Source organism: Bos indicus x Bos taurus, chromosome 10 (assembly GCF_003369695.1).
Source record: "Bos indicus x Bos taurus breed Angus x Brahman F1 hybrid chromosome 10, Bos_hybrid_MaternalHap_v2.0, whole genome shotgun sequence".
Classification (NCBI taxonomy): domain Eukaryota; kingdom Metazoa; phylum Chordata; class Mammalia; order Artiodactyla; family Bovidae; genus Bos; species Bos indicus x Bos taurus.
In genome coordinates this window covers 15,099,515-15,123,075 of record NC_040085.1, presented here as the reverse complement: position 1 = coordinate 15,123,075, position 23,561 = coordinate 15,099,515, and the positions used below count along the sequence as shown (strand labels likewise).

General features: G+C 55.5%; 1 protein-coding gene across 1 annotated transcript; it reads right to left on the bottom strand.

Annotated features, from left to right (window-relative positions):
• Positions 1-1,042: 1,042 nt before the first annotated feature.
• On the bottom strand, positions 1,043-22,833 carry LOC113899901 (myosin-7). Its single transcript, XM_027553267.1, has 40 exons — positions 22,736-22,833; positions 21,514-21,566; positions 20,946-21,154; positions 20,549-20,692; positions 19,902-20,058; positions 19,723-19,750; positions 18,830-18,938; positions 18,648-18,740; positions 18,482-18,545; positions 17,964-18,062; positions 17,622-17,725; positions 16,848-16,986; positions 16,629-16,747; positions 16,365-16,514; positions 15,937-16,107; positions 15,035-15,344; positions 14,701-14,768; positions 14,283-14,370; positions 13,549-13,666; positions 13,281-13,404; positions 12,870-13,006; positions 12,378-12,633; positions 11,535-11,777; positions 11,212-11,388; positions 10,263-10,408; positions 9,083-9,173; positions 7,996-8,385; positions 7,650-7,776; positions 7,376-7,494; positions 6,197-6,393; positions 5,447-5,630; positions 5,105-5,270; positions 4,855-4,979; positions 3,986-4,294; positions 3,556-3,759; positions 3,309-3,434; positions 2,942-3,217; positions 1,940-2,035; positions 1,705-1,839; positions 1,043-1,177 (listed from the first exon to the last, which is right to left on the bottom strand). The coding sequence occupies exons 3-40, from the start codon at positions 21,144-21,146 to the stop codon at positions 1,160-1,162; spliced, it is 5,808 nt and encodes a 1,935-aa protein (XP_027409068.1). The 5' UTR covers positions 21,147-21,154; positions 21,514-21,566; positions 22,736-22,833; the 3' UTR covers positions 1,043-1,159.
• Between the last annotated feature and the right edge of the window lie 728 nt (positions 22,834-23,561).

Below are 23,561 nucleotides of genomic sequence, written 5' to 3'. Positions count from 1 at the left end.
TGCTTAGGACTTTCCTTTTTCCTTCCCTGTTGCCCTTCTTTCCTCTTCCTCTCCTCCCTGGAACGGGCACTTACTCTAGCTGCTGCATCGGGAGCTCAGAGCCCTGAGGGGCTGGGAGTGGCCATGTGTAGCACATTGGGAAGGATTCAGGCCAGGGCCTCCTCAGCCCCCGTGCTCTGTGGTCCAGGCCTTCCCTAAGCAGCCCAGGTGTGGCAGTGAGTCTGGGGGAGGTGGAAGACTGAGCTTGTTTAGTTGAGAGGGAGCTTACTCCTCTACTTTCCAGCCCTCTGGTGATCCTCCTCAGCCCTTCTTTCCCCAGGGTCCTGCTCATCGTGACTCTTCCCTCATTTGCCTGCCTCCCCCTCAGATGACCTGCTCTAAATGGGCCAAAGAACCTCCATCTTCCAGCAATACCAAAAGCTATGGTAGGAAGTAATGAGGGAGAAGAATAGAGTGTCTTGGACCACGGGCCAGGTCCCAGGAGGAGATGGGAGGTGGGCTGGAGTGCAGTCCTCCTGGTCATGATGGGAAGGTAGTTGGAGACAGTGGAGGCTGTGTCTGGAAGGGGGAGGAGCTACGGGTGAAAGTCCTGTGCCCTCTCAGACACTCACCTCGGATGGGGCCTGGGGGCTCATTACTCTAAGTGGGTCATGCCTTGGAGGGCACCCTCACACACTAAACCTCCTCCCCATGGCCCAGCCCGGGTACTGTCAGCAGTGAGGGGCGGTGTTGATCAGATCAGGGGCGTAGGTCAACACAGATGGGCTCACTTGCTCTGGGAGAGCTTTAAGGGCTTCTCTAAATCTCCTGTAACCCCCAGGGTCTCTGGGCCAGGGAGAGGGCTGACGGGAGAGGTGTCATCTGCTGAGGAGGTGACAGGAGACCATGGCAGTGCTACACCAAGGATGCTCAGAGCCTCCCAGGCTCCCCAGGGAGGCCTCCTGGGTGTGGCCTCCTCCCCTGGAGCCCCCCTCCCCGTCCCGTGGTCATGTCCTCGTGTTCCTGTGGCTGGCAGGCTGTGAAGAAGAGTCTAGAGGCAGGATCTCACTTCAAGGAAAATTGCTTTATTCTGCTTCTTCCAAAGGGGCAGCTCTCCAGGCTCCGGGACTGGGAGCTTCAGTTGCACCCTCAGGATGGGGCAGACCAAGATGTGGCACGGCTACTCCTCATTCAAGCCCTTTGGGAAGGAAGCACAGTCCACACTAGCTCCAGAGAGGTGGGTGTTGGGCAGGGATGGGCACTGAGGTGGGGAGTACCACAGTGTGGCCTGAGGGAGGCCCCGAGGTGGTGGGAGATGGGTCCTAGGGGTCAGTGTGGAGGGGAGGGCTCTGGAGGGAAGGGCCCTGGGCTTAGATGGAGGGATGCTGCCTCAACAAGGACAAGGTCCTCTGGGACTTACATCTTAGGTGGGAGTTACAAGACTGAAGGCCTAAAGCAGGTGGAAGAGAAGTGGAAATAGCAGTTGGGGGAAGATGGGACACACTAAATGTGTGTCAATTAGGGTTTCTGCTGACCACCATAGGGCTGGGAATCACAAAATCATTGAAAGTGAGAGCGGGAAGAACCTTAGAAATCATGGAGGACTGAGTTACCTCACCTCTGGGGCTGTGGGGTTCGGGTGCAGTAGTATGTGAAGGGGAGGAATCCTGGTGTGAGGGGCTATGTCTGAGGGGCTGAGGGGTTGCTGCCGTGGGGGGAACCCACCTTGGTGCCGATGTCACGGCTCTTGGCCCGCAGCTTGTTGACCTGGGACTCGGCGATGTCCGCCCGCTCCTCCGCCTCGTCCAGCTCGTGCTGCACCTTGCGGAACTTGGACAGGTTGGTGTTGGCCTGTTCCTCCTGTGGGGGTTCAGGGTGATGGGAGGATGAGGTGAGGAGCCAGGGTTATGAGACTGCCTGGTCCCCTCCTCCAGGCCTGGGCCCCAGCAGGATCACTCACCGCCTCCTCAGCCTGGCGCTTGTAGGCCTTGACCTTCAGCTGCAGCTTGTCCACCAGGTCCTGCAGCCGCAGCAGGTTCTTCCTGTCTTCCTCAGTCTGGGGGTCATGGGGAAGGGGGTGGGTAGCAGTGAGTATGGCATGGTCATAAGAAGCAGTATGGCCCTTCCTGCATTCATTGGCTTTACCCTGAAGGTAATATCCTGACCCAATTCAACTTTCTGATCCTCACCAAACACTTGTGTTCTCCTTACAATTTCTTACCAAAAAACATTTACATACTTTTAATAGTATGTGCCAAGAAAGAGTCTAGGGAGCTGATGGGCCTCCTGAAATTGTACACAAAATTGTGCATGGGCCTTGTTCTGGAAGTGGGCCCTGGGGGTCCTGGGGCCCCACGGAGGATAAACCCAGCATGAGCTGGCAGGAACTCTGGGACTGCAGGCCTGATGGGACTTCCTGGGCTGCTGGGAAATGACATAGACTTGATCTAGGTTAAGGACAAGTATGCATAGAGGGATGGCGACTTTCTGGACTGGAATGGAACAAAATCTAACTGATAGTCTGATTCTGGAAAACACCGTGAAAGCTAAAGTCTATGCTTCCCAGAGTAACTGGAAAGTTCTGAGATTCACTCCAATGGCTTTGGTGTATTTTGGTGGTGATGATGCCAGGCTAAGATTTGGCTACATATTTGCTTTCTGGTCATCTGTGCTGGGTGAGCTCTGCTGGAGCTCCGGGTGTGTCCTGAAGGGACAGGTTGATGGTGAATGTTGATGGGGAGCTTGAAGGCCAGAAGGCTCAGAGACTGCCCCCTGAGCCAGGGGGTATTCAGGGTAAAACAGGGCTGGGCAGAGTAGAAACAGGGTAGCCATAGACTGTACTCCGGCTCTTTGCCCTCTAAGAGGCTAAGACAGAACACTTCATTCCTCTGGGGTGGTTGTCACCCTGGCTTCGGGCCATGATGCAGAATGCCTGGTCCAGGAGCAGCTGCTGGGCCCGCACCTGGTACGTGAGCTCCTTGATGCGCCGCTCGCTCTTCCTCATGCCCTTGACCGACTCCGCATTGCGCTTCTGCTCAGCCTCCAGCTCGTTCTCCAGCTCCCGCACCCGGGCCTCCAGCTTCTGCAGCTGCTTCTTGCCGCCCTTGAGGGCGATCTGCTCCGCCTCGTCCAGCCGGTGCTGCAGGTCCTTGATGGTCTGCTCCATGTTCTTCTTCATGCGCTCCAGGTGCGCACTGGTGTCCTGCTCCTTCTTCAGCTCCTCTGCCATCATGGCGGCCTGCACACGGGAGAGAAGTGATACTCGGTCTAAGTCTTCCAGTCCAAGAAAACCCTGGCTTGGTGTAGGCAGGCCAGGCAGGGGGACTCACATCCGTGATGGCCTTCTTGGCCTTCTCCTCGGCATTCCTGCACTCCTGCACCGCCTCCTCCACTTCAGTCTGAAGCTGGGACAGGTCTGCCTCCATCTTCTTCTTCTGGTTGATGAGGCTGGTGTTCTGAGGGTTGGGGTGGGCAGAGCAGGAAAAGCAGCATTGAGCATCCACGCATGTCTCCTGAAACTCACCTGCAGAGACCTGCCTGTGCTCCACTCTGGGACTGCCCTAGGGCGCTGCTCACCTGGGAGTGCAGCAGCTGCACCCGCTCGCTGGTCTCGATCAGCTCCTGCTCCGCCAGCTTCCGGGACCGCTCTGTCTGCTCCACCACGGCCCGCAGCTCCTCCAGCTCGGCCTGCAGCAGGTTGTTACGCCGCTCCACGATGGCGATGTTCTCCTTCAGGTCGTCGTTGGCACGGACCGCGTCGTCCAGCTGGATCTGGGTGTCCTGTGCATCAGGAGAGTTGGCATGAGAGAGGGAGTTGAGCTCAACACATCAGAAGGCTGTTAGCTGAACTGGATGCTGCAGTGAGCCTGTGGTGGTGGCTCGGGCAGGGCCTGTGGGAGGGGTCAGTGATGGCCCAGGGGCAGGAGGGAGCTGGTGCTGTGATGATGGGATGCCACTGCCCCTCTCTGGATGAGGCAACTTCCTGCTTCCAAAAGTCACCGTGTACCTTCAGTAAGCTCTGGAGGCTCTTGACTTGCTTCTGGGCCTCGGCGGCCAAGCGGTTGGCATGGCTGAGCTGGATTTCCATCTCGTTGAGGTCACCCTCCATCTTCTTCTTCACCCGCAGGGCCTCGTTGCGGCTGCGCGTCTCCGCGTCCAGGGAGGTCTGCAGCGAGTCCACCACCCGCAGGTGGTTGCGCTTGGCCTGCTCCATCTCCTCGTCCTTCTCTGCCAGCTTCCGCTCCATCTCTGCCTTGATCTGGTTGAACTCCAGCTGGGCCCGGAGGATCTTGCCCTCCTCGTGTTCCAGGGAGGCCTGGAGGGGGTTGGGAAGAGAAGGTGTGAGGCAGTCAGGGCACAGGATGGGGCCAGGGCACTGTCCATGAATCGTGAATACAAAGTGAGCTCAAGAGTGGTGTAAGTGGTTCAGTCAAAGAAGCAGGAGGAGGAAGAAGAAAAGAGAACTTGAAAGGAAAAAAAAAAAAGGCCTAAGAGAAGGTGATTCAGGCTCTCACAGAGGAGAGTGAGCTATAAAGACAAAGAAGAAAATGAAGAGAGTGGTGTTGCCAAGGAAACAGAGGCAATCAGGCACAGAATGTAAAAGCTCAAAAGAGGGAGGCAGAGGTGAAAAGAGGGGGAGTGAAACAGGAAATCTTGTCTAAGACGTAATAGGTAAAATGTGTGAAGGGAAGTGAGTGACCGGTTCGTTTGTTCGTTCCACAATATTTGTTGAGTGCCTACTAAGTGTCAGGCACTGTTCTAGGCTCTGAGGGTGGACCCGTGAACAAAAGAACGGGGAGATGAGAACAGGGACCATAGCCTAGTCCTCAGCTTCTTCTCCCACCCCTTGCACCTCCTCCACTTCTGTGTGCGCACCTCGGCCTCCTCCAGGGCCGACTGCAGCTCCAGCTTCTCGGCCTCCAGCTGCTTGCGGACCTTCTCCAGCTCGTGGATGGTCTTGCCACTGGAGCCCAGCTGCTCAGTCAGGTCGGAGATCTCCTCTGTGGGAGGGGCGGGCGGCTCAGTCGGGGGCTGCCTGCTCCAGGGCCGGAAGGCCTCGAGGAGCTGCGGGGCGGCGCCACGTGCGGACCCTCCCTGCCCCGCCCCTCCCGGCCCGCGCCCGCACCCTGCAGATTCTTGTTCTCGCGCTTGAAGGTCTCCAGATGCTCCAGGGACTCCTCGTAGGCGTTCTTGAGCTTGAAGAGCTCGGTGCTGAGGGAGCGCGCCTCCTTCTGCGAGGACTCCAGCTCCGACTGCGACTCCTCGTACTTTTGCTTCCACTCGGCCAGGATCTGCAGGGACCCAACGGACGGAAGAGGCTCAAGGGGCAGCCCCGGCCCCACCTCCGGGACCCAGGTGCCCCTCCTAGGCCCAGCCTCCCCTAGCCTCAGCCTCCTGGGGGGATGTTCCTGACTCCCGCCTGCCGGCCTGCTCTGCCCCCTAGCTGTGGCCCGCAGCCCGGGCCCACCTTGTCGAAGTTCCTCTGCTTCTTGTCCAGGGCGGCGGCGGCCGCATTGGAGCGCTCCACGTCCACCATCAGGTCCTCAATCTCGTTCTGCAGGCGGTGCTTGGTCTTCTCCAGCGAGGAGCACTTGGCGTTGACGGCCTCGACGGCCTCCTCGGCGTCCTGCAGCCGCTGGGCCAGCTTCTTCCTAACCGTGTTGGTGAGGGTCGGGGAGTAGTGGTGGGAGAGGGTGGGAAGGATGGAGGGTGTGGATTTGGACAAGGGGAAACATGGTGAGTCTTGTGGAAAACAGTCTTCGAAAACTCAGAAGTGTTGTTGGGGAAGCCTGAGGACAGGCCCAGGGGCAGAAAACAAGGCAGTTGGAGAGTCTGGGGGACAGGGTGTGAAGACCCACAGCGCCCAGGGGGCCTTCTGTGAGGCAGCCCTCCCACCTTGGCCAGCCTCTAGGCTTGCAGACTTGGAGGACACATGCAGTCCCAGCACCCCCGTTCTCACCTGCCATGGCACCCTGCCCCAGGTGGGTGCACTCTGCCCTCAGACAAACCTTTTGTTCGTCTTATATTCGGATGAGAAACATAACGCGAGCAAAAAGCTTCCCTGAGAGGAGAAGGAGGTGGGGCCGGGGCAGGGTCCTCTGCATTGTCAAAAGCTAGCTAAGCATCCATCCCCGCAGCCGGCCCCAGGGAGCAGTGGGCTGGGCTGCGGCCTGCTGACACAGGGGCCCCTGCCAGAGACAGGCTGCCCGGGACTCACTTGGCCTCCTCCAGCTCCTCCGTCCTCTGGATGGCATCCGTCTCGTACTTGGTCCTCCACTGGGCCACCTCTGAGTTGGCCTTGGACAGGACGCGCTGTAGCTCGGCCTTGGCCTCAGTCTCCTCCTCGTACTGCTCCCGCAGCAGGTCACAGTCATGCCGGGCCGACTGCAGTGCGTGGGCCAGGGCATTCTTCGCCTGGGAGGGGTGGCACCGAGGGGTGGGCTCAGCTTACCCTGTGATGCACTGCTTGACTCCTCACTCTAATTTCAACATCCTCCCACAGTCTCACCTGTTTCTAAATCCCTGGACCTGGAACAGTTTACCGAGTACTGTTAACAAAGAAAGTCCATACAGGGCCTCACTGTTTACAAAATGCTTTGTGCCCATCCCCCTCATGCTTCTCACGCAGCAGGCTTTATCATCCTCACCGCCATTTTACAGCGGAGGAGATGGAGGCTCAGAGATATTAGGCAATTTCCCCAAGATCACCAAGCTCTTAAGAGGCAGATTAGGATTTGAGCCCTGACCTTTTTAAAAATTCATATTCTTTCCCCTTTTTAATGAGCCCAGCAAAGTGCTCGAAATAGGATCCAGTTGAGTTTCTTCCTCCAGTTTTCAGATTGCCCTGCAAATCCCAGGACCACTTGTACAGTTCCTGCATCCCATACCTATGCCCAGCCAAGGCCATCGCACCTCTCTAGTTTATTTCCTCTCTTCACCTCATTCCCCCCAGCCCCACCTCTTACTCCATGCCCTCCAGAGATGGCTGCAGAAAGGCAGAAGGCCTCTGAATGGGAGGTAGAATTAGGAAGCATATGGTAAAGCCTGGGATTCCCAGGGGGCTCAGTGGTAAAGAATCTGCCTGCTAATGCTGGAGACACAAGTTTGATTACTGGGTCTGGAAGATCCCCTGGAGGAGGGAATGGCAACCCACTCTGGTATTCTTGCCTGAAAAATCCAATGGACAGAGGAGCCTGGTGGGCTACAGTCCATGGTTTTGCAAAGACTGGACTCGACTGTGTGCACACACATACACACGCACATGGTAGGGTCTCGGCATTTTCTTTTTGGAAAATGGGAAAATACTGGGTAGACAGCAAGCCTCATTCTTGGGAAAGAAGTGGTGGATGCAAGGCCAGCCAGTACGCTGGACGAGTGGCCTGACTCTGGGCCTTACCTTAACCTCCTCTTCCAGCTGCCTCTTGAGGTCCTCCAGTTGCTGGGTATAGGTGAGCTTGCCTCGGGTCAGCTGGGAGATCAGCGCCTCCTTCTCATCCAGCTGCCGGGACAGCTCACCTGAAGAGGCACCGAAGCACACTCAACTCTCGAGGGTCAGTTACTCCTCTCTCCTCCACCCCTCCCCTAACCCTCAGGCCCCATTCTCTGGAGAGATGTGTGCATACCCAAGCCTGGACTGGCTCAGGAACTCAGAAGACAAGGGTAGGGCTCACCGTTCTCGGTCTGCAGCTTGGCCCGTTGGCTTGTGAGGTCATTGACAGAACGCTGGGTCTCCTCAGCCTTGCTTCGGTGCTCATTCATTTGGTCCTCTAGGGTCCGGCACATCTTCTCCAGGTTAGCCTGAGACGGGAAGGAGAGTTATACGGTGTATGCAGGGGGCTGATGGGGTGCGAGCGGTGCAATTAAAGGAGCAGGGAAAGAGGAAGGCATAGAGGAAGAGTCCAAGAACAGGGTAGAAGAGGAAAGCAGGAAACTGAACAAGACAAAGAGAGGAGATGTGGACAGAAAGCAGAGGCGCGTGGAGGGAATTGGAGGAGAGGAGAGGAGAGCTGGGCCCACCTTGGCCTTGATGATCTGCTCCATGTTGGACGTGACGTCGTCCAGCTCCAGCTTGAACTCGCTCTTCTCCTTCTCCAGCTTCTGCTTCACGCGCTGCAGGTTGTCGATCTGCTCGCTCAGCTCAGCCACGCTGTCGGCGTGCTTCTTGCGCAGGGCGGCTGCCGTGGCCTCGTGCTGCAGCGTGGCCTCCTCCAGGTCCCGCCTCATCTTCTGGAACTCAGCCTCGCGCTTCTTGTTCATCTCGATCTGCACGGACGTGGCCCCGCCGGCCTCCTCCAGCCGCTCGCTGATCTCCTCCAGCTCTCGGGACAGGTCTGAGCGCAGCTTCTCCACCTTGGCCCGGGCGGTGCGCTCAGCCTCCAGCTCCTCCTCCAGCTCCTCTATACGTGCCTGGGTGGGACACGGAGGGGGCTCAGACCCAGCCCCTTGACCCCTCCATTGGAGCCCCCTCCCGGGGCTCTAGAAGGCTCCTGGCTTGTCAGCTTAGTCCCACCAGGGGACAAGTAGAAATAAAAGGATCACCTCAGTGAGATGGTTTGGATAGTTGAGTTAGCCTGCCTTTGGGCCAAAACATGCTACATTCTCTTTATGGGAAGGAAAGTGGTTGCTCTTGAAGAAGGACAAAGGGACCAGTGTTCCAGGGATAGTTTAGGCAGTTTTGTGGCAAAAATAATTGAAGTTGGAATGAGAGAGCCAGGTTCGTCTGACCGGACAGCTAAAGACCCAACACAGTGTCCACTCTAGAGGTAAGAACTGAAGTCACAGCCCAGCTGGGCTGAAGGGGCCTGAAAAGCCATGGGGAACAGCGGAGGACACAGAGATCCAGAGGCTGGCAGTGCGCTCCCCACGGTCACCAGCTACACCAGAGCTGACCTAGGAAGCTAGGATTTCTGTCCCCAGACTGGTGAGTGTTTCCAGATCTCTTCCTATGTCATCCTTGGATCAGCCGGCCCTCCTGGAAGTGTTCCACGGGAGATTTGTGATAGCCAGCATCTCCCTTCACAGACACAGAGCCAGTGCCTGTGATGCTGGGCGAGAACGGCGTGGAAGAGGGTCGGGAGGCTGAGGACCAGCCCAGGGGCCTTACCTGAAGCTCCTTGAGCTTCTTCTGCAGCTGACTGCCCAGGGCCTGCTCATCTTCAATTCTCGCATTGAGGGCATTCAGTTCAAAGTCCTTCCTGCGAGGAAGAAGGGACCGTGAGGCAAGGAAGGCTGATCGGGCTTAAGGAGGGGCTGTCAGTGGTTGGAGATGGTAATGAAACAAATGAGGAGCAGGATTTCATGGGAAAAAAAAAAAAAAAACCAGCTTCCAGGGCTGCTGTAGGCTCCTTGAAAGTGTAACACCTGCTGGAGGACTGAAGTTCAATGGGAAGTACAACAGGAAGAGCACTGCAGGTGGAGGGACAGGACCTGGGCTCTGAGATGCTCCCTTCTTTGGTCTGTAAAACGAGGGCGTTGGACTAGATTGACTCAAAGGCACCTTTTAGCTCGGATGGTCTTTAATTCTCTGTTACTTTGGGCAATTTGGTAACCTTTCCAAGCCTTCCTTTCCTCTTTGGTAAGTGGGGTTAAAGTACCATTCTTAAAAGGTCGTTTGAGGATCAGTGGGATCATACATTCATTCATTCAACAAGTACTGTGCCTGGGGAAGTGTGAAGACTTTCTGGGGAGGCTGTTGATCAGGATGAGTCTCAGAGCCTTTCAGAGTCCTGACCCTAAAGCAACAGAAGATCTTTGATTATCTGAATATGTGCGGCAGACTCACTCTTTGCCAAGTGTGAAATGTGGATCTACACATTTTGGAAGGTCTTGCAATAAGAATTGGAACCACAAGGCCATTAAAGAAGTAGCCAGACCCTGCTCACAAGTGGTGGCTGACCACGTTTCTCTGTGGTCCTCTGGGCTCTCTGTGAAGGACCTGAAAGGACTTTCCTGAGAGGCTTTTGTGTGGAACTTTCCTGTGTGTTATGCAACTGGTCTCCAAAGAGACTTGTGTATAAAGGGGGCGAGTGCCCAGCAGGAAGAGAGGGCTGGAGGGATCCGGGTTAGACTTTTGCCAGGGAGGCCTGCTGGGGCCTGATGTGCATGTCTGGGGGAGGAAAGCTCTCTTCCTGGAGGCTCTGCCCACAGTTTTGCACCCTCTTATGGAGGCTGCATGAGGCTGTTGCCTCTGAGGATGGATCTGTTGAGTCAGCTAGTACTTCCATGCATGGACCAGGATGCTGGGTGGGGGAGGAGGATGGGTGATGGGGCAGGGAACACGCTACTTTTTGAGCCGCTCATCCAGCTGCTGCTTGTCGTTCTCCAGGTCCATGATGCTCTCCTGGGTCAGCTTCAGGTCACCCTCCAGCTTCCGCTTGGCTCGCTCCAGGTCCATTCTCACCTTCTTCTCCTGCTCCAGGGATCCCTCCAGCTGAAGAAGAGAAGGACCAGTGTGACCTTAGGCCAAGTATCCTGACTTGATAATTTAGGAGCTCGTTCTTTCTGGGGTTGAGGGATCCTTAGAGGTGTCAAGACTTGGGAATACTTCCCCAGAATTGGCCAAATGTGGCCAGGGGACTGTGAGAGTGCCTAGCATGGAGGGATGCTCAGTAACTATGATAAATTACTGAATGAATGACTATAGGGTAAAATCCCAAAGCTACTTTCATTTAATCTGCACCCTGTAAGCACCTAGTGGGTTCCAGGCCGTATCCTAGGCACTGCAGATGCAAAACTGAATAAAACCAAGTTCCACCTAAAGGCAGCTTCCAGTCTATGGCTGGGACCAGTACTTCAATAATGATAACACAGAGCGATAAAGAATGATTCAGTAGAGATATACTCAAAGGACTACCTATGGGAGCAGTGATCACTGAGGACCAGATCCTGGCTAAAACATAGAAGTCCAAAGATCCTCCTCGAGGATCTTCACAAAATTCCCAAGGAAATTTATCATGTTCTTATGAGATAACCCTCTAAATTCCATGGTTGAACGGAGACATATAGGCTTGAACCTCAAGTGAAATAAAGAAGCCCATCTCTACTGTTGATCACATCAGCAAGGTGAGATACATAACTCTGAATTGATCACCCCTCTCCTTGTCTATTCCCCAGTTCCCTTCTAAAAGTATCAGGAGAGAGAGCACTCTCTAACCCCACATCCCCAAACACACACATGCACACACAGACACTGATGGACTTGGTACATCTAGGCCCTTGTGATAGTCTACTTACATCGTCCACATGCTGTTCCAGCTTGACCTTGGCCTTGGTCAGGGTGTTGACCTTGTCCTCCTCAGCCTGAAGGTCATCCAGGGCCTGCTGGTGGGCCTCTTGCAGAGCTTTCTTCTCCTTGGTCAGCTTGGCAATGATCTCATCCAGCCCAGCCATCTCCTCTGTCAGGTTCTTCACCTGTTGACCAAGAACCCCATCCCCTCTAGGGTCAGACATCACCAACCTGGAGACATCTATGGAGACCTCCAAAGCCAAGGGCCAGGACCACACTCAGGTCCGAGGATCCTGAGACTTGGTCTGGATTCAAAGGGAGCTGCCCTCACCTTGTTCTCTGTTGCGTGCTTCTCCTTCTCCACCTTGGCCAGTGTCAGCTCCAGGTCATCAATGTCCCTCTTGAGCTCAGAGCACTCATCTTCCAGCTTGCGCTTCTTGGCAGTGAGCTCAGCGTTCATCTCCTCCTCGTCCTCCAACCTCTCAGTCATCTCCTTCACCTTTGCCTCCAGCTGGATCTTGTTCTTGATCAGCTGGTCACAGCGTTCTTCTGCATCAGCCAGGTTATCTTGTTCCTGAGGGCAAGGTGCAGAGGGGAAGCTATTCGGTAGATGGGGTGGATGGCAAAAGCATGGAGGGACAGGCTCCACCTTCACTGTAAGAGGGCAACCCCAGGATCTCCCCAGCTGAGAAGAACCTCAGAAGGATAGAGAGGGCAGGAGATTTAGGGCAATGTGACAGGAGCACTGAGGAACGAGAGCAGAGAGAAAGGGAACCAGAAGTCTCTTTATCTGGCCCTCTTCCTCTGGTTGCCTCCATCAAAGGGGAAGGAACTGTATTTGTTGATGCCAGCACTTTACATATTTATAGCCTGGTGACATGGGCAACTTTATTCCCTGTCTACAAATGAGGACATGGAGACCCAGAGATAACACATCATTTGCCCAAAGTCACAGAATTATTAAGCTATGGATCCAGGTTAAATCCTGATGGAAAACCTGTATTTTTAAGGTAATGCTTTCTCCCCTTCCCTTTCTTTCTCTAGAGACCTCTGTGGAGGCCTTTGGAAGTGTTAATTCCAGAATCCTCTGCCTATGAGGGCACAGGATGGTGATCCCCCAGGTAGGGAGGTGCAGGGTGTGTGGGAGATGTGGGCAGAGGCCTGAGGGTCTCACCGCCTGCACTTGGAGCTGCAGGTCGTTCTTCTCCTGCAGCAGGGACACCATCTTCTCCTCCAGCTCCTTGCGCCGAGCCTCTGACTTCTCCAGAGCCTCTTTGAGGCGCCCAAACTCCTCCTTCATGAGAGCTATTTCCTTCTCTGTCTCTGCGCTCTTCAGCAGTGGTTTGATCTTGAAATAGAGCTTCATCCAGGGCCAGTTCTTGACCCCCATGAAGGCCCGAATATTCCACTGGATAATCAGCAGGGAGTCTCTGCAGGAGCCGAGTAAGAAGGGCGTTGAGACAGCCTCTTCCCTCCTTCCTGCCCAGAGGCCCTGGCTCCTCCATCCATCCTGCACTGTGACAGTGGGCCCCACGCCCACCACTGGTGTTTGTAGCTGTGTTGTGGCCCTTTGTCACTTGAAGGTCTAGGGTGCTATTTCTCCTTCCACTGCTCTGAGCCAACCTGGGCCTTGGAGGCCTGAGACCCTCCCTTTAACATCTCTCACCTACGTTCCAGCAGCTTCTTGAACTCCATTCTGGAGAGCACACCTCGGGACTGAGCCTGGATGCGGGTGATGATGCGGCTCAGCCTTTCATCTCGCATCTCCTCCAGCAGCCCCAGCAGGCCCGCCTTGAAGAACACCTGCAGGGAAGTTGTGTGTGGACATGACTGGACAGGCAGGAGGGGGATGAAGAGGGGCTTATCTTAGGGAGGGTAACAAGGCCAGGAAGAACTGGAGGAAGGACGTCAGTGGCAGCTGGAGCTAGAATGGGGGAGCAGGGCTGTCTGGTCCATGGGGAGGGCTAGCACGTGGTTCAGTAATGCTTGTGAGATGGTTGGTAAAAGGAAAGGAGCCATAAAGTAAAAGGACAAGAGAGGTCTCCTTGTAGTCAGTTTGTTTCCTCCTTTTCTTTACCTTGGTGTGGCCGAACTTATACTGGTTGTGGTCAATGTCCAGGGAGCCCAGCAACTTCTCTGCCCCTTTCCTGCTGTCAATGAACTGGCCCTCGGGGATGGCTGCTGGGTTCAGGATTCGATACCTGGGAGGGAGGTGCCCCATGTCACCTATGTTCTGCAGTGATCGGCTCTGCCCACAGAATCCAAGGCCACTCGCAGTTTCTGCGTCCTGCCAAGGCTGCCCAGGCTCCCCCTGTTCCCTGAGCCCTACAGCACCCGGTACCCACCTCTGCCGGAAGTCCCCGTAGAGGATGCGGTTGGGGAAGCCCTTCCTGCAGATGCGGATGCCCTCCAGCACGCCGTTGCAGCGCAGCTGGTGCATGACCAGGGGGTTGTCTATCACCCCTGTGGCAGGAGGGAAGGGAGAGGAGTGTGTGGGGAGAGCATGGGGCTAAGAGCTGAGGGTTCTGGGTTCTGATCTTGGCTCTGTCACAGACTGGCCTGTAACCTTAGCAAGTCAGTATTTTTTTTTCTTGCTATAAATTTTGAGAGTAACCAAAAGTCTTTCACAGTCCTTATTTTATATGGTTTATGCCTATTTTCATAGGTGGTAGCCAGGGCCAATATAGACCATTTTCTAAGCCCTGGTTAGGTTAAGGGACTTGATCAAGGTCACTGAACTTAGCAGAGCCAGGCACCCGAACCCAGACACCTGAACTCCTCCATCTCCTTTTGATTCAGAAAGGGAAAAACAATCCTTACTTGTCTCATCAGGGGCTGTAAGGCACTTAGGAGGGAGTGTCCATCAAAGTAGTTACACATTACCCTGAGCTACATGTTCTAAATGGAGGGCAGCACTGGGGCCAGGGTGGGAGGCTGTCTGTGAGCCTCTCTGGGGAATAGGAGGGGAAGAATGTGATCTGGAAATCTCCGAGGTGGGAGCTCAAGAGGTGATCTAAAAGACCCTGACCTTGGGGCAGTGCATCTCAGCAGTGGGCTGGGCCTGGCTTCTTGGGCTCACCTGGAGACTTTGTCTCATTGGGGATGATGCACCGCACGAAGTGGGGGTGTGTGGAGCGCAAGTTGGTCATCAGCTTGTTCAGATTCTCCTGTGGCCCAGAACCCAAGAGGGAGAAGTTAAGAAAGTGAAAGAGAAGTAAGAAAGGGAGCAGAGGGGAAGGAAGGGAAAGAGAGAAGGCAAGGAGCTGGAGAGTGAAGGAGGGCTAGGGTAAGACACAGAGGAGGAGATAGTGGGAGGCGGAAGGGATAAAGAAGCCAGGGGAGATGAGAAAGGAGCAAGAGCCGAGGCCAGCAGATACAGGGGAGAGAAGACAGGGCGCAGACGGTCAGGAAGGGCCTGAGAAGACTGAGTGGGAGGAGTCAGGGCTGAGCCAAGCAGGGGACAAGCAGGGCTGGGGTGGCGCTGATCACACACTCACCCTGTGCAGAGCTGACACGGTCTGAAAGGATGAGCCTTTCTTGGCCTTGCCTTTGCCCTTCTCAATAGCTGTGGAAGAGAGAGTCAAGTAAAGGGGACGAGAAGGCATGTGCAGGGTCACGGCAGCGGGGGAGGAATCCCACCCTCTCCCCACGTTTGGTTGCAGGCCATGATCTTCACTGTGGCTGCTCCAACTTCTCCACCCAATTCTCTCACTGCATCTGTAAACCCTGGGGCCCAGCCCAACATGGAAGTGGTGGGGGGCTAGCCCTTGACCTGCCTCAGAACCACAGTAGAAACCTGCTCCCGGTCCCTGGGTCCCAGTCTCCACTTACGTGTGTCAAACCCAGCATAGTTGGCAAAGAGGCTGCTGAGCATCTTGAGGGAAGACTTCTTGTACAAGTCCACCACCGTCTCGTTGAGCGGGTCTTTGTTTTTCTGCAGCCAGCCTATGATGTTGTAGTCCACCGTGCCGGCGTAGTGGATCAGGGAGAAGTGGGCTTCCGGCTTCCCCTTGATGTTGCGTGGCTTCTGGAAGTTGCTGGACTTGCCCAGGTGGTTGTCGAACAGTTTGGCCTTGAAGGTCATGTCGGTGGCCTTGGGGAACATGCACTCCTCCTCCAGGATGGACATGATGCCCATGGGCTGAGGGTAGAGGGGAGAGCGTCACTGAGCCTGCTTCAAGCAGATGGAGATGGACCCTGCCTGCTCTAGTGTCGATGGAGATGCCCCTTTGGCTATTAGCTGATACTTCAGCTCTGAGCAGTTACCTATTGACTGGCACCTGTTCAGACCTTCCCAAGGTGGCACTTTGATTTCAAAGGGACCTTTGTGAAAGTCTGGGAACATGGATGCTATAGGTGCTTTACACCCTACTCCATTGCCCAGGTCCCTGAGATGTTGTGGTTGAAAAAAAGTGCTCTCTTATGCTTCCCCATGCCACCCTCAGACTTCCTGCTCCTTGATGGGTAAACCAGGGTCGCTAAACACACTGGTGTGGGAGGCCATCCCTGAAGTGCCCATCCTCTGCGCATCCACTCTCAAGCTTTGGAACTCAGCTCTCCAGGACCACCCTGTCCTGGGTGGCCGGGATAGCACAAGGCTCTGGAAACTAGGGCTTGGGATTCTTCTGTTAGCTAGATCACGATGCCCAGAAGGGTGGGGCGGGCATTCTTCTGGGGCGTTCATGTGTGTGGGGCGTGAATGGAGAGTTCAGGCAGAGGGCCCGAGGCTGCACCTTCTCGATGAGATCGATGCAGGCCTGCAGGTCCATGCCGAAGTCGATGAACTCCCACTCGATGCCCTCCTTCTTGTACTCCTCCTGCTCCAGCACGAACATGTGGTGGTTGAAGAACTGCTGCAGCTTCTCATTGGTGAAGTTGATGCAGAGCTGCTCGAAGCTGTTGAACTGCAGGGTGGGGATGGGGAGGAGTGGGTCAGGCAGGCAGGGGTCTGTGGCCCGAGGGGTCAGCCCAGGGCTGCGTCCAGCCTGGCAATGGGTGTGGCTGGCTTCTCTCCGGTCAGGGCAGGGAGGGAGTGCCCCCTGAAGACACGTGGCTGTCTCCACCCCTGGGGAGCCCACGGCCTTCCCCAGGGCTTGGCCAACGGCGGCTGCCTGTGAACCAGTGAGTTCCTGTTCTCCCAGACCCTAGGCTCCCCACTCACGTCAAAGATCTCGAAGCCGGCAATGTCCAGGACACCTATGAAGTACTGGCGAGGCTGCTTGGTCTCCAGGGTGGCGTTGATCCGTGTCACCATCCAGTTGAACATCCTCTCATATACAGCCTTGGCCAGCGCCCCTTTGGCATACACCACCTGGAAGGTGGGGGAGAAACCCGAATGAGGGAGTGGTGGGAAGAGTAAATTGCAAAGCTCCCACGGCTGCACCGGGCCAGCCCCTCTGCCATTTAACATCTGAAGATGACCCACCTGCTGGACATTCTGCCCCTTGGTGACGTACTCGTTGCCCACCTTCACCCGAGGGTGGCACAGCCCCTTGAGCAGGTCGGCCGAGTTCAGCCCCATGAGGTAGGCGGACTTGTCGGCCTCTGGAAGGAAAGGGCGGATGGGAGAATTGGAAAAGGGATGCCTCCTCCCAGACGAAGGCTTCATGGCTCCATAGCTGCTCCCTGCACCCCTGGCTCCCACCTTCGGTGCCGTCAGGCTCGGCCTGCTCCTCTCGCTGCTTCAGTTTGAACTTCATGTTTCCAAAGTGCATGATGGCGCCCGTCAGCTTGTACATGGAGTTCTTCTCCTCTGTAGTGAAGCCCAGCACGTCAAAGGCGTTCTGTAGACAGGACCCGTGGTGGTGGACCCCAGAAAAGGGAATAAGGAAGGTAAATGAGACCCCTCTGCAGTTGAGCGAGATCTTATCTCCTGAATCTCTGTGGGTGCTGAGACTCCCATCCCCAGTGGGGAACCCCAAAACTAAGCTGGGAAGTATAATAGCCGGGTGGGTGTGGACTGCCTTGGCCGGGTGTCAGCATTTAGGCTGTTCTCTGGAGCTGCTCTGGGTGACCCACTCACGTTTCCTACCACTGTCCCTCTTCTAGGCCCTTCCCTTACATCCATGCCTGGATCTCTCATGTGTCTATACCTGTTCTTCACCTATCAGCCTGCTCTGGCCCCACGGCAGCTGCATGACCACCACCCGCCCCTTTCCCTTAGTAATGCTTTGTTTTTTGGCTTGTCTGTTTCTTTTCTCTGTCCATGGCTTTCAACCCTCTGGTTTGATTGAAAATACCAGTCACTGTCTAATCTCACCTGTATCCCAGCACACCCAGGTCACAGGACACATTCTGGCCCTCACAAAGGAACAACAGACAGCCAGGGTCTTAGCTCGATTTCTGGGCCAGGGAACTGGACCCATTTGCCCCTCACCACCAATCCCCTTGCCTCTCAGCTGGGTCCTCACATACTTACATCAGTGGCCATGAGCTCTTCAGCGTCATCAATTGAGGCCACAGTGGTCTCTCCTTGGGAGATGAATGCATAGTCATAGGGGTTGTTGGTGATCAGCAGCATGTCTGGGGGGTGGGGGGAGAGACGTTAGAATGGGGGCACAAACCCCTGGCCCTCCCTGGGGCTATCTGCCATGACACATGACCTGCAAAAGAGCATATGACAAGGCTTAATGGGGTCCTGCATCCCACAGAACTGAATCCAGCAGTGCGATAAACTCAGGGCCTGTCAACAAGCAGCTGCAAGTGGAGGGGACCAGGTTGCCATGGAAATAGTTGGTCTCAATTGGTAGCTGTGACTCACCCAGCAGCTCAGGCTTTTTGTTGGACAGGATTTGGTAGAAAATATGATAATCTCTCTCTGCTTTCAGCTGGAAAATAACTCTGGATTTTTCCAGAAGGTCTGTGAATAGGAGGGGAGAAGAAAGAGAAGAAGAAAAAGTTAGGGTTTAAGTATAAGGAAATAGAGAAAAAGGAATGATAAATGTAGAGAACAAGACAGAGGGAAAGGGAGAGACAAGAGAGGGAGAGAAATGCACCCACAGACGCACAGAGATCACACACAGATATAGAGACAGAGACGGAGTCCCAGGAGCAGAGGAAGGTCCCAGAGAGACACACAGACAAGCAGAGACAGAGATGGAGACAGACCAGAGGAAGTCTCAAAAGGAGAGGAATATGTAGACCTAGAGACACAGAGACAGGGAGAGAGGAAGAGAGCCTGAGGGGCAGAGCTGTCCAGTGACACAAGAGAGAGACAGACAGAGAGAGTTAGAGTGAGGGCAGGGTCAGGATGAGCCCTAGCAGATCTGTGACACTCACAGGTCTCGATGTCTGCAGACGCCAACTTTCCGGTCGCCCCAAAATGGATTCGAATGAATTTCCCCTGGAGACATGGAGAAAAGTGGTGATGAGTTGAGGGAGAGCTCCTGTTTGACACATCCCTTGACCAACCCAAATCCCAAGTCCAAAGGCAGGGCCCACTCACGAAGCGGGAGGAGTTGTCGTTCCTGACGGTCTTGGCGTTGCCAAAGGCCTCCAGGGCGGGGTTGGCCTGGATGATCTGGTCCTCCAGGGTGCCCTGCGGAGGTCAAGAAGGATGGCAGGTGAGAGGCCTCCTCCTCCTCCTCCCTTTCTGCGGTACAGGCCCTTGGAGGACAGTAGGCCTACCTTGCCTGTGGCCTGCTCCTTTTTGCTGCGGTCGCCAATGGCGGCAATGACCGCGAAGTATTGGATGACTCTCTTGGTGTTGACCGTCTTCCCTGCCCCGGATTCTCCGCTGTTGGGACAGTCGGGCTTATTAGGCAATGAACAAACATTATTTGAGACCACAAGCTTCGAGTCAGGAGAGCTTTATTTGGCAGGGGGAGCCCTGCAGCAGGAAGCCACCAGATAATATGCATCCCAGCCACAAAGCTGTGCTCTGACATACACAGGGTCAAGGGTAGCAACTAGGAAAGATGTGCTAGAAGAAGCGGATTTGGGCAGGTGGGAGACCTGAATTTGATCTTTGAGTTGGGAAGATCCCCTGGAGGAAGGTATGGCAACCCACTCCAGTATTCTTGCCTGGAGAATCCCCATGGACAGAAGAGCCTGGTGGGCTACAGTCCTTGGGGTTGCAAAGAGTCATACACAACTGAGCGACTATGCACAGCTCAATATGGTCTTGGCTGGGCAAGGTCAATTAAAGGAGATGGGCCCAGGCCATTTTGGAAAAGAATGGGCGGGGCTGGAAGAATGGGGAGGGTTTCTGAAGGGAAAAATGAAGGAAAATGAAGAGGGGAAGAAGACATGGTGTTCCCAGGCTTATGGATAGATGTGTGATGAGTTAGAGGGGCATGAGTAAAGAAGATGGGAGAGGAAAAATAAGAGGGATGGGGAGGAGAAAGGAAGGAGAGGAGAAAGGAAGGGGAGGAGCAAGGAGAAGGCCAGAGAAGACATCAGAGCTGGCACCAGAAGGTGGAGGGAAAAAGAACTGGGGGTCTGTGTGTGGGGGCTTGGGTCCTGATGGGGGGGTGGGCTCAAGGAGATTGTGGAAGGAAACAGGAAGTAGCCACACTCACGTAATCAGGATGGACTGGTTTTCTCTGTCTGTGGGGAGAAGATGGGGAGGACAAGTCAGGAGTTGCACAGGATGCTTTGTCATCTCCCCACCCTGCCCCAGCTCCCTGCATCTCTCCCAGAGGCCTGAACCCCTCGGGAGGAGGGGCCCTCAAGAAACCCTTCACTTGGGGCCTGTCACCTGTCAGCATGTACTGGTAGGCGTTGTCGGAGATGGAGAAGATGTGGGGCGGCGCCTCGCTCCTCTTCTTGCCCCGGTAGGCGGCTACTACCTCGGCATTGTACACCGGCAGCCACTTGTAGGGGTTGATGGTGACGCAGAAGAGGCCCGAGTAGGTCTAGGGGAGGAAAAGAAGTGAGTTGCCAATGATGAAGTGGGAGGGGTGGCAGTTTTTGGAGTTAGAGAAAGGTCTTAGGAGAGGGAGAGAAAGGAAACTGTATGAACGCAGTCCATCTGAGCAGTCCCAGCCCTCAGGTCATTAGAGCCGCACCCCCAGGTAGTGCTAGTGGTGAAGAATCCACCTGCCAAGCAGGAGACATGAGTTTGATCCCTGGGTTGGAAAGATCCCCTGGAGAAGGAAATGGCAACCCACTCCAGTATTCTTGCCTGGGAAATCCCATGGACAGAGAATCCTGGTGGGCAACAGCCCATAGGCTCACAAAGAATCAGACATGACTGAAGCAGCTTAGCATGCACAAGGATGCAGGGATTATGACAGAGTGAAGTACTGCCTGGGCACAAAGGACAGACACGCTGGGCTCCAGGAGGTGGACATGCACGGAGCAGGAGGCCACTAGATTCAGAGGGATGCCCGGGGGTGCACCCACATAGATCATCCAGGAGGCATAGCGCTCCTTGAGGTTGTAGAGCACTGCAGGCTCGTGCAGGAAGGTCAGCATGGCCATGTCCTCGATCTTGTCGAACTTGGGTGGGTTTTGCTGCAACACCTGGTCCTCCTTCACGGTCACTGTCTGCAACAGTCCACGGACAGGGATGGGAGTTAGGCAGGTTATAGGAGAACCGTGTTCATGAGAAAAGAATCCAGGGTCCCAGAGAAGATAGACGGGATGTTGGGGATGAGAAGGGCTATTTGGAGACAGTACATCCCTACCCAGAGGAAGGGAGAACCAGGACTACGTGGGGTACATCCTGGTGGCACCCGCCAGGCACCCCAGGCGTGGGGGGGCATCCAGGGTGGCCTCTCACGCTGGCCCCGCCACCCACCTTGCCATGTTCTGTCTCGGCGGTGACTTTGCCACCCTCTCGAGACAAAATTGTGGCCTTGACAAACTCCTCTTTGTCATCAGGCACAAAGACGTCCTTCTTGAGGTCGAAAGGCCTGGTCTGGGCTTCCAGCCGCTCCTTCTCTGACTTGCGCAGGTAGGGGGCGGCCTCCCCAAACGCGGCCATCTCCGCGTCCACCATGGCTGCGGCTGCAAAGGGAGGGAGAAGAAGCTGACTGCCCTCCCCTCCACTCTTCTCCCCTGCAGCAGGAGCCCCAAAGCCTAACACAGTGCTCAGGGGTCAGCAGGGGTCACCAAGAGTCCCTCATTCCTTCAGCTCATCTCCTAGCCCTAGCAAATCTATTGGGGCAGAGGCGGAGGCTAACTTGGTCCAGCCTGGGGGGTTCTGGGAGCAGGAAGCTAACTATACACACTACGCACATCTCTGAACCTCTTCACTACCTGACTCCTTCACTAATCACAGGTAAGAACTCCTGGCCACCAGGCCGTGCTCCCTAAGGCGAGGCAGAAACTAGAGTTGTGTGTCTTCTCAGATCGGCTCTCCTTACCTTGGCTTCTCAAACGCGCCTTCGAGAGGAAAGGGGCTCAAGGTGGCAGGGGCCTGGAGAGAAGGAGGTTGGTCAGGGCTGTGTCCCTGCCTCACCCAGTCCCGCCCTTCAGCACCCCTCCGCCCCAAGGCCTGAACAGGGGTGGAGGTGATGGTGGGCTTCTCTGGTCCCGCTCTTTCTCTCGCTTTTCCTACCCAGGTTCTTGATGTCACCTCAGTGAGCCCCTCACTCCTCACTCCTGGCCGATGGCCCTGCCCTGGCCTCCCCCGTCTAGTGAGCCTTGCCTTTTCAGCCACCTGACATTCAACCAGTGGTCACACGGTTGGGGCTTTATAGCCTACAGAGCATTTTTATGCCAGTCCTCCTCCTCAGTCCTCACCCCATTCTACAGAGGAGGAAATCTAGGTTCATGAGCTTGCTTGTCCAAAAACACATCACAGTAAGTGGTGGAGCCAGGACTTGAACCCAAGTCTCACGACTCCGGAGCCAGTTCTCATCCATCCTGTCCCCATTCTATGGTCAGTTGTGGTGGACGTTGTTAGAGAGGAGCCCCCGTGGGCATCTTCTCATGGACACACCCATGGCACAGCTGAACGCGCTCCACGACAGACATGGGAGAGCTGTACATTCAGTCTGTGCCCAGCACAGAGACCGTGTCAAGGGTATGAAGACAGGACACCATGTTCCTGTGCCCGGGAGCAACTTTTGCAGGGAGGACACATACTCCCACCGGCTTGACTCCCGGCTGCGCACACGAGCCATTCTGTGTATGTGAATGTGGGTAGTTACCTAGTGCAAACCTCACAGAACTAGCTTTTACACACAAACTTCTGAAATAATTGTTCTCTGCCATCCTCTTGCCGCTTCCTGCTTGTCCTTGGGCCTGATCATAAACTCGTCTCTCAGTTGATATTTCTGTGTCTCAGGCAGTTAGGCACACAGCCTCCCTCACCAAACATTCAGACACACACACACACACACACACACACACACACACTTCTGGTCTCACATTTGCAGTCAGACCCAGACATCTCCCCCTGTAACTCATGACCCCCCTTTCCCCTGGCACGTACACACATGTCTAGACCTGCCCGTGTGTGCTCCGTGACCAGACCTGACGCTTTGCATGAAGCCCTGAATGTAGTGTGCTGTTCCTAGAGGAGCCCCTTCCTAAACCTGGGCCCCTTATCCCAGGGGAGGGCCGCCAGCTCCCAGCCCCTACCTGAGAGCAGCAAGGAGAGAAGACTGGAGCGCAGGAGAGAGCTGTGGAGCCGACCTGGCCAGGCAGGGGCTGTATATATGGGGAAGCAGGGCACCCCCACCCCCACCTGCACCCAGTCCCCAGCCGGATTTAGAAAGGACTGTTGTCACTAGAAGCATTTCCCCCAGGCTCCCCCCTCCTTTCCCAAACCGTGCTCCCCTCCCCCCCCTCCAGCTAGGAAACAATTGGAAGTGGTCGTCATTGTTATGGCATGGAGTGAGCAGGGTCTGATTCCAGGGGGCGGGGAGGGCTCCAAGTACAGCCAAAATATCTCCCAGGCCAGGCCTCACATTCCACAGCTGGAGGGAGGGGGAACTGACCACGACCACCATGACCTCAGGCAGGCTGTCCCCCCACCTCCACGCCCTCTTGGACTATTGCCCTCGGGGCCCCTGCCCCCAGGACCAGCCTGGTCCCTTGCATGGTGCCCTTTCTGCTCCCTGGCCTGGGTCCTGCACTCAACTGTGAGATGGGATGGGGTGAGAACGAGCAACCCCAGAGCAGAGTTGGACCCAGGGTAGGGGCTAGGTGGGGGCAGCTGGAAGGAGGCTTCCCAGCCAAATGGCAAGTCGTACGACCAGGGAGCTTAGAGATGGGGCCTCTGGCTCAGGCACTGATTTCCTTGGACAGCCAGGCAGCGTGTGAGGTCACTGAGCCTCAGAGCCAGACAGGCCTTAGTGATGGGTCCAAGTCCTTCACTTCATGGGGAGAGGAAAGGCCTTCTCTGAGATCATGCAGCCAGTCAGGGCAGCAAGATTCAAGGAGGATGGGGAGCAGCTCAGGAGAT